Here is a 9,363-nt window from a genome sequence, read left to right as displayed (position 1 = left end):
CTTAGATTTTGATGCAGAGTGGTGGAGAATAGTTCTACAAATCGTTTAAGGTATTCCGCTCAAGATTCGGGAGCCAATTGGCCAAGATATAGCCATCGCTGGGGGCCAAAATGCCCTATCATGCAGTTTTCATAATTTTTGAAGGGGATCCCTTCGAAATTGAGACAAAAATCGAAAAAATATTTCGTTCTTAGATTTTGATGCAGAGTGGTGGAGCATAGCTCTACAAATCGTTTAAGGTATTCCGCTCAAGAATCGGGAGCCAATTGGCCAAGATATAGCCATCGCTGTGGGCCAAAATGCCATACCATGCAGTTTTCATAATTTTTGAAAGGGATCCCCTTGAAATTGAGACAAAAATCGAAAAAATATTTCGTTCTTAGATTTTGATGCAGAGTGGTGAAGAATAGCTCTACAAATCGTTTAAGGTATTCCGCTCAAGAATCGGGAGCCAATTGGCCAAGATATAGCCATCGCTGTGGGCCAAAATGCCATACCATGCAGTTTTCATAATTTTTGAAGGGGATCCCCTTGAAATTGAGACAAAAATCGAAAAAATATTTCGTTCTTAGATTTTGATGCAGAGTGGTGGAGAATAGTTCTACAAATCGTTTAAGGTATTCCGCTCAAGATTCGGGAGCCAATTGGCCAAGATATAGCCATCGCTGGGGGCCAAAATGCCCTATCATGCAGTTTTCATAATTTTTGAAGGGGATCCCCTTGAAATTGAGACAAAAATCGAAAAAATATTTCGTTCTTAGATTTTGATGCAGAGTGGTGGAGAATAGCTCTACAAATCGTTTAAGGTATTCCGCTCAAGATTCGGGAGCCAATTGGCCAAGATATAGCCATCGCTGTGGGCCAAAATGCCATACCATGCAGTTTTCATAATTTTTGAAGGGGATCCCTTCGAAATTGAGACAAAAATCGAAAAAATATTTCGTTCTTAGATTTTGATGCAGAGTGGTGGAGGATAGTTCTACAAATCGTTTAAGGTATTCCGCTCAAGATTCGGCAGCCAATTGGCCAAGATATAGCCATCGCTGGGGGCCAAAATGCCCTATCATGCAGTTTTCATAATTTTTGAAGGGGATCCCTTTGAAATTGAGACAAAAATCGAAAAAATATTTCGTTCTTAGATTTTGATGCAGAGTGGTGGAGGATAGTTCTACAAATCGTTTAAGGTATTCCGCTCAAGAATCGGGAGCCAATTGGCCAAGATATAGCCATCGCTGGGGGCCAAAATGCCGTACCATGCAGTTTTCATAATTTTTGAAGGGAATCCCCTTGAAAATGAGACAAAAATCGAAAAAATATTTCGTTCTTAAATTTTGGTGCAGAATGATGGAGAATAGTTCTACAAATCGTTTAAGGTATTCCGCTCAAGAATCGGGAGCCAATTGGCCAAGATATAGCCATCGCTGGGGGCCAAAATGCCATACCATGCAGTTGTAATAATTTTTTAAGGGGATCCCTTTAAAATTGAGACAAAATTCGAGAAATATTTCGTTCTTTGATTTTGATGCAGAATAGTCACTGAGACTTATATTGTGACTCCAATTCTTTCATCTTTTGAAAGTTCCTTGTGAGGAATGCCAAAAACTTTCCAGCTTAATCAAATGCCAAAATATTTGAATATGCCAAGACAGAATTATTGCCGTGTAAGCACTCGGGTCCCTTCTACTTCTTGGCATTTGCTGTCGACAGGAGCTGAGCAAAACTTTTCCACGCATGATTTAAATGGAAATAAATCTTGCGTTAAGACTTGGATTTGGATTATGCAACGTTTGGGAGCAGGGGTGGGTTAGGGATGTGAAGGATGTGGGGTAAGGCTAAGGGAAGAAGACGAAACGAACTCGCTGCGTCACGTAGTTGTTAAATTTGTTTACACGTCCTGCAGGCCCATCCGCATCCTCCATCCTGGTCCCAGAATCGCATCAGACTTCAGCGCCCTTGGGCCTTTCCTCGTCATCCCCGACACAACGCCCCCCGGCAGCCAGTGGCAGGTCCACAATTGGCATAAAGTTTCTCATATGCAAATCGCAAGTTTAGCAAAATATTTCGTTTATTGTTGAACTTTTCTTTAGTTGCGCGAAGCTTTCTTGCTTCTCTTTTTCAGTCCACAGTTTGTATGCTTGTCGTTGGTTTTTTTTACATTTCCTCGCAAAGTTTTTGGCTCGAGACATTTTTTGATAAATTACCAAACATCAGTTTCTGCGAGATTGTGAATTAAAAATGCGTTCGAGTTTTAGTTTTATAAAAATCATGACACCTTTTATTGATTTACGGTTTCTGTTTAGATGCTGATATACATATGCGGTATGTGTTTATGGGGGTGTAGTACTCTTAAAATTACACACATAATTCATTTTCTTAACTGGGTTTATCACAATAAGTACGTTCTTGCTGGTTACTGTCTCAGCAATTATTCTTGGGTTGTCCCATCTACTATGTGCATTCTGATCTGGTATCGAACTGCATCTACTTTTATTTACTTTCATTTACCGGGTATTGAAAATCACTTAAGATCTAGCCAGAACACACAGCCTTGCTTTGCTTCTCTAAAATATTACACTTATCCGCTAAAAAATTACACATTTACTTACACACAGAACAATAAGATATGCTTAATCCTAAGACGAATGAATGCGCATTCCAGCATGGAAATTGTTTTCAATTTAAAGCCACATCTAGATTAATAATAGCCCACGTATAATTTGGAAACAAAACTAAAGCAAACTTAACTCAACGCTTTCTAGTCTGATTTGTCAATGCTTTCGTGAAACAAACTAATAACTATTATTTCGGGGGAAACAAGGGGAAGCAATTACCCAATTAATTAAATTTATGTTTATTCTATAAATTTACTTCATTAAAATTATTTTGCTTTACAAGCATATAAAATGGCTTTCATTGGCTATCGTACAACATCATTGCGAAATGAGATATTACAGAGTTTTGAATTTTTATGTTGTGTACAGCGTTATTAAAATTTACAGTTCTTGAAATTTATATGCGACAGCAATTGGATAGGATAATTTCATCAAAGATTTTCGAGACTCAAGCGCATAATATTTACAAGGTTCGGACCTGTGCAGGTCATAAGAACGGATTCCTACAACTGAAAAGAAAATTTAACAAGTTAGATTATTTAAGATTTATTAATTTAAATGTGGTAAGCTTACCTTTCAACTTGCTTGCAGCAACTACCACTTGGACTTTTTCTCTCCCAAAATAAAACTGGTATTAACTCAAGCTTACGTCAACATGGCATCTAAGGAACACACAAATTAATATGGTTAGTATTAATGGATATCTATTGATAGACAGGATGTATAAACAGTGTCTTATGGCCAACCAAGATTGTAACTGAAAATGAGAAATAATAATAAACAAAAAACACAAATTACCTTGAAATTGGTGAACAGAAAAAGCGAACAAGTGTAAAGATTTGTGCATTTGAACAGAGAACAAAACTTTATTTAGATATGTATGCTATTATTGTATGATGTGTTTACATGTGTTGTGTATATGATACTTTACATAAACATTGTAAGATACACTATGCACTAGGGTACTTCAAATTGTGCAACGACAGAGAGTTAAAGAAACAAAAAGTTTACAAAGCGATAAATCATATATGTTTTTATGGTTTTATACCAGATTCTTATAAACTTGGGGGTTAAGCGAAAAATTGTAGAAATAAAAAACTAAATAATAAACTTCATGAAAAGTAATAACTTCAAAATAAATAATAACAACATATTCCTTTTTGCTGATTTCATTTGATTTCTTGTTTTTATGCGTTTTTTACAAGTGGCATATTTAACAAATAAAAGCATATGAATTTGGTTCATTCATTAAAATATAAGTTTTTATAATAGGGGTGCTCTAATAGAGTGGGGTGTAACAAAAACATTTCTTTTTTCAGTACAAATAAAAAATGTGTTAGGTTTGGGATAGATATAACAAATCAAGAAACTAAAAACTAATTATGCTCAGCGGCATGTGGCTATTTATAGTGAGAGATAATCCATTGAACAAAACGAGTAACTTGTAACTAATGCTAGAATATATACCAAGTACATATTGTAATAAGTATGAACTTCATTGTGACTTGCAACATGAGATATGAACAAATCGAACAAAGAAAGAGTGCGTATAAAAATTATCAGATATCAAAAACTTAAGGCTAACACTTGAACAGATCTTTGCATTTTGTATATTTTTTATTTTTGCTTTCGTTTGTGAGTCATGAAAATGTGTACAAAATATTTAATAAAAAATGTAATGGTTCTACCATCTTGTACGACAGTTTAAAATTAAGAAAAACAAGTCGTAAAAGATCGGATGTAAGGGAACTTCAACAGAAACTAAACTAAACTATGATCTAAGAGTTGTGTATTCTTCGTTTCTTTTTTTTTTCTTTTCTTTTTTTTAAAGTTTTTTTTTGTATTTTTTAATTCAACATATAAAGTGCTAAATCATAAGCAGTAATGTCTTTTTGGCACAGGTTTCATGTCTTTTTTTGTTGCAGTTTGATTTTTTTACTTTTGATTTTTTGTTTTTTTTTTTTTGAATTTTTATGATACGTACAACGTTGGCATTTGCATCCTCGCTTACTCTTGCAACGCGCGCGCTCTACACGGCAACTCTTCATTTATTGACTACTCCATATTTCACAAATCTCCGAACTCTTCTCGCTTCCGCTCGATGTCGATCGTAGGGCTGCCAGTATGGTTGGGCGTACAATCAGTACGGCTTGGAGGCGTCCTTGGGCTTCTTCAGCTGGACCTTCAGGCGCTTGGTGCCCACCTGAAATCCGTTCATCGCCTTAATGGCCACCTGGGCCGAATCCGGATTGTCGAACGAAACGAAGCCAAAGCACTTGGACAAGCTAGTTTGCTTGTCGATGAACACCTTGGCGGAGATCACGTTGCCAAAGGGCAGGAACGTGGAGGCCAGGTCCGTGTCTGTAAACTCCTGCGGCAGATGGTAAATGAATAGGTTGCAGCCTTCGGGTCCTGGAATAAATGTTTAAAAAAGGTAAAGTTGAATATATGTATTATAATTTAAATTTTAAAAATAATTTAATGATTTATATTTGAGCTGTATTTCTGAGCTGGTATTTCTAGAAATTAATTAACGGGCTCTAGCTCTAACTCTCCAATTTGTATCGCCCCAGTTTCCAGTCCCTAATAGCTGAATAGAGACTAAAGTTGAGCAGACAAAGCCCGAAATTATACGGGCTGGAACGCTCTGAACCAGCAACAGCGGCTGATTGCCAAAACGGAAGCGGAAATGATGCGACCCACTCGGCTGGCTCCTCTCCGCTACGTGTGTGGGAGTAACATTTTGTTTAGCAGCACGTGCCGACTCTGCTGACATCGACGTCGTTATATTCCGCAGTATTATCATCATCATTTCGGTCATTATCGTGTTCTTAGCTCTTTTCCAAGTGCCGTTTCTGTAGTCCTGTCGTCGCACACCCACCCTTTCACTCTCCTTGTCACACGCGTATTAACGTGGCTCGCGCCTCCTGCTGCGGTTGCACTTTTCGTGCAAATTACTGTCAACGTCAGTGGCAATGAGCAGACAGCAGTCGGCAGTCGGCAGTCACCAGTAACCCGACCCTCCAGCAGCCAAAATCCTCATAGACGGGAAAGGCAAACACACTGAACAAGGGAGACCGAACGTGAAGCGTGAAAGCTGCGTCAGCAGTCGCGTTTTCACTTTCGTGATGCTTTTTAATGACCTCAAAACGCTTCAAATGACAGCAGACATTTTGCGGTCTTTCAATTTTATCAGAAAAAACAACAGAAGAGGGAAAACAAACAAGAGTCCCCACCAGAAACTACTCTTATAAGAAAGTTTGTATTAAATTAATTAAATCATGAAATATTCAATTATGCTTTCAAATGGTTAGACTTTAAACTTTAAAGAGACATCCTTTCTAACCAAAATTCCCGCACACTTTGTAATCAGAGAGTACTACACTCGCACTCGCCCACTTCCACCAGCCCCCATTCCAACTCCATCATCGTTTGCCAGGAGCCCTGCTATTGATCACCTTGATATATGACTTGGCCGCCATAGGCCTCTTCCTCGTGTAGGCCCCTTTTGGATTCCACCCTGGAGGACAACTGACTGCTGACAGATTGCTCGACGCTGATGCGATTACAAAATGGAGCGAAATTGAATGGCGAAGAAGCCTTTAGTACCAGAGGCATGTCTCCGTCATCATCGTCATTATTATCAAGTTCTGGCACCGCCAGCGGCCACAAGCTGTTGACGTTGGCAGGATTTTAATATTAATTGACTCATGGCATGGCTCCTGCTACTGCTGGTGCTGGTGCTGTTGCTGTTGCTGCTGCACTTGTTGCTTTGTAATTCTGCACACCTATCAATTAATTTAGGCCTTCTGAGAGAAACAAAATAGCGATGGAAAAAGTCCAATTAAAAATGCTTGAAGCTATTGAATTACGCGACTAACAAGCGACACGTGTGGCTCGGCACGACATATAATTAGATGAAAGAACAAATATAGCGAGTGAGGGTTGGTCGTTGTTGCCAACGTAACAAATGAAAGGCACTCGAAAAGATTCCAAGAAATTACTTAAAGAAGGTTAAAAGGCTCCTTGTGTGCCATACCATATCATTGGCTTTAAAATCAAAAAAATCAAAGAGCTTCAATCCATGGATTATTTTCCATAAATTTAATAGAAAGGTAACATGAATCCTTGCAGAATTTGGTACAACGTTTCTTATTTTTAGTATGCTAAATTCTCTTAGCTGTCAACCGTAAAACATTTCTCGCACATTTCGGTAACCAGGAACTTCTTTGAATCCACCAAGGACCTATCTCCACACATCGACCCTCCAAATAAACTTCCTGCTTTGTTTTTCAAAACTCCACAACAAAAAAAAAATAAAAACGAAAAATGTTCTGAATGGTTGCCGGGAATTTTTGTGTGTGCGAAAAACGATTTCCTATATTGCATTTTCCTTTTCCGCCGAGCCAAGATTCGCCATCCGCCCTGAAAATGTCGCCCAGCCTGTTCGCTTTTGATGCACTCCCAGCTGGCTAGGGGAGGCGGCGGAGGAGGAAGCCAGATGGGAGCTGCATTTCTCCCCAACGATATTTTGCCATTTTCTTGGCCGTCGCATCCTTTATTTTCCTATCTCTCTCAAGGGCACGGCCGGGAGGCAGACCGTGGAGAGGAAGCCAAATGGAATCTATGGCACATAAGCTACAGTTCCAGTTGGGTCTGCATATATATCCGAGTTGCTTTTATTGATTTTAATGCGACCTCTATATGTACCTGCAGTTGCAGAAAAAATTTAATGCCACAAACTAAAGGAAGTATCTTAGTTTTAGTTTAATTGGCAGAAGCTTTTTCTTAGGAAGCCATGGAAAATAATAATTTTTGGAACATTTTGAACATTTTTTCTTGGAGTGATAGGTTCTTCCCCTCCTTATAATCACTCGCTTGCAAGCGGATTTCGACTTCCACGTTCCCTTTGCAATTCCACCCAGGACCTACCAAAGCATAAGTCGCAAATCTTTCGACTCCCCACGATCCCCCACCCCACTCCTTGTCGAGGAGGACGGCACACCCACACCCACACACTTATTTTATATTCCAACTTCCGGCTTATGCATATGACTTTAATCCGGCTGCAGCCGGAAGGCGATGCGACCGCTGCCGCCTTAGGGTTACCCAGCCGCTCCAGCCAAAAGGGGAGTGGCCCTCCCGTCGTCTGTCACTGTCATATTTGTTGTCCCTGCCCCGTTATCCTTCGCCCGAAAAGCTGCTCCTTTAAAGCGTTTTATTTACTGCATAGAGCTCTTGGGCAGCCTCTGATTTTTATATTTCTGAGATATGGTATTTTGTATTTATTTTTATTTTTGTGCCGTTGCTTTGGTTTCCTGCTTAATTTTGCTCCACTCTGGTCCTGTGTCTGGTCCTGACTACATGCTTATAAGTTGTTTCCTGCCTCTTTTTTCGTTTAAGCGTCCTTTCCCATAACTTGTACCATTTGCCTCTTCCTGGCTGTTGACTGGCTGTTGTGCAGCTTGTTGTGGTTTCATAAATTTCACATGCTGAGAGTTTATCTGCCTCGAGGTTGTCGCTACTTTTCTGCCTCTACATAATTTGAATCCTTCCAATGGACTAGTTATCCTTTTCATTCTCCTTTATCATTAGGAAGTTATCTTTTTTGTAACTCTTTTAAATATTATAAAATGCTTCAAGCCAAGAAGCCCAACAGCAAAGTCAATTACAAAATATCCTGTTACAGCTTACCCTCTGATATCCTCCCTTTATCTCATTCAATAATTATATAGAGCTTAGCAGCTTCCCCTAACTAAAACCTCCAAGACGACTTCCATTTGAGCAAGTCCAAGTCATCTATGATAGTTTTTCACAAGCCAGCCAACCGAGGCGAAACATGGCAGCTCACATTTCGCATTTCGGCTAGCAGGAGCAATTTGTTGTGCTTCCACAATCCACACAATCCTCGCCCCGACGGTTGTTGCTGCAGTTGGTCAGGAGGGAATTTTCGGCGACGTCATGAGTCAGCAGAGCAAACAAGGAGTCGCACAAAAGGACGAAAGGGCAACGGGCGAATCGAGACGAAGATTTGGGGGAGTCGAAAGGGCGAGCGAGTCAGTCAACTGTGAAAATATATCTCACTATGTGGTGCATAGCATACAGTTGGAGAAACCTTAAGCTAAATATTATACAAAAAAATATTAAATGGTTAGGAAAAGAGTTTTTGCATCCCAAAATTTTTCAAGAAAAAGTTAAAAAAAAAGAAATATTTTTTCTCTTAAAAAGGCATTTTTCTATCTGTAGTTTCGTGGCACTTGCAACTCCCCTCAGCTTCTATCCACTCAAAAAAGGATGTTTGGTTATGTAACCGGAAATATAGCAAAAAGTGCAATGCCAAAACATTTTCCGTTGCATTCTCGTCCTCCGCCCCAGCTCTTGCCCACATATCCGAATACTTTCTACTGAAACTTTAATGTTATGTGTGCCAAAGCATACAGAGACATATATGTGTATGTATGTACCTACAGTGAGAGGGAAAAGTAATGCTCAGTTGCCATATTTCCCGATATTGACAGCGACGTCTGACTAATGGAATTGTGTGTCAAGTGTGTGTAATATTTACACTGTGTCAGGAGCTGATAAAAATTTAAGCCCCGCCAAAACGCTCCTCATAAATTCTCCTTAGCGTTCTCGGAGGGAGCAGCGTATGTAGCCAAAGTGAAATATACAAGATGATTGATCTTATTGATTTTTGGTCCGTCTCTCCTGGGCATTTGCTTCTTGGCTTGCGCTTATGGCATTGAAGGAT

The 9,363-nt window shown here is 39.4% G+C and overlaps 1 protein-coding gene across 5 annotated transcripts in view; it reads right to left on the bottom strand.

Moving 5' to 3' along the window:
- Positions 1-2,839: 2,839 nt before the first annotated feature.
- Positions 2,840-9,363, bottom strand: part of LOC6497020 (CUGBP Elav-like family member 2) — a 91,722-nt gene continuing 85,198 nt past the window's right edge. For 4 of the 5 annotated variants that reach the window (XR_006507498.1, XR_006507497.1, XR_006507499.1 and 1 more), the window contains 3 exons: positions 4,597-5,024; positions 3,186-3,274; positions 2,840-3,121 (listed from right to left, as the gene is read on the bottom strand). Coding sequence is in view for 1 of the 5 variants with exons in the window: in XM_044716492.1 (XP_044572427.1) it covers positions 4,753-5,024 (272 nt within the window). In the remaining 4 variants the exon portion in view is untranslated. Of the gene's footprint in view, positions 3,122-3,185; positions 3,275-3,450; positions 5,025-9,363 lie in introns of those variants that run through there. The other variant, XM_044716492.1, reaches the window with a different exon arrangement.

The sequence above is a fragment of the Drosophila ananassae genome, chromosome 3R (assembly GCF_017639315.1).
Source record: "Drosophila ananassae strain 14024-0371.13 chromosome 3R, ASM1763931v2, whole genome shotgun sequence".
In the NCBI taxonomy this organism is placed as follows: domain Eukaryota; kingdom Metazoa; phylum Arthropoda; class Insecta; order Diptera; family Drosophilidae; genus Drosophila; species Drosophila ananassae.
This window is presented reverse-complemented; position numbering and strand designations above follow the sequence as displayed.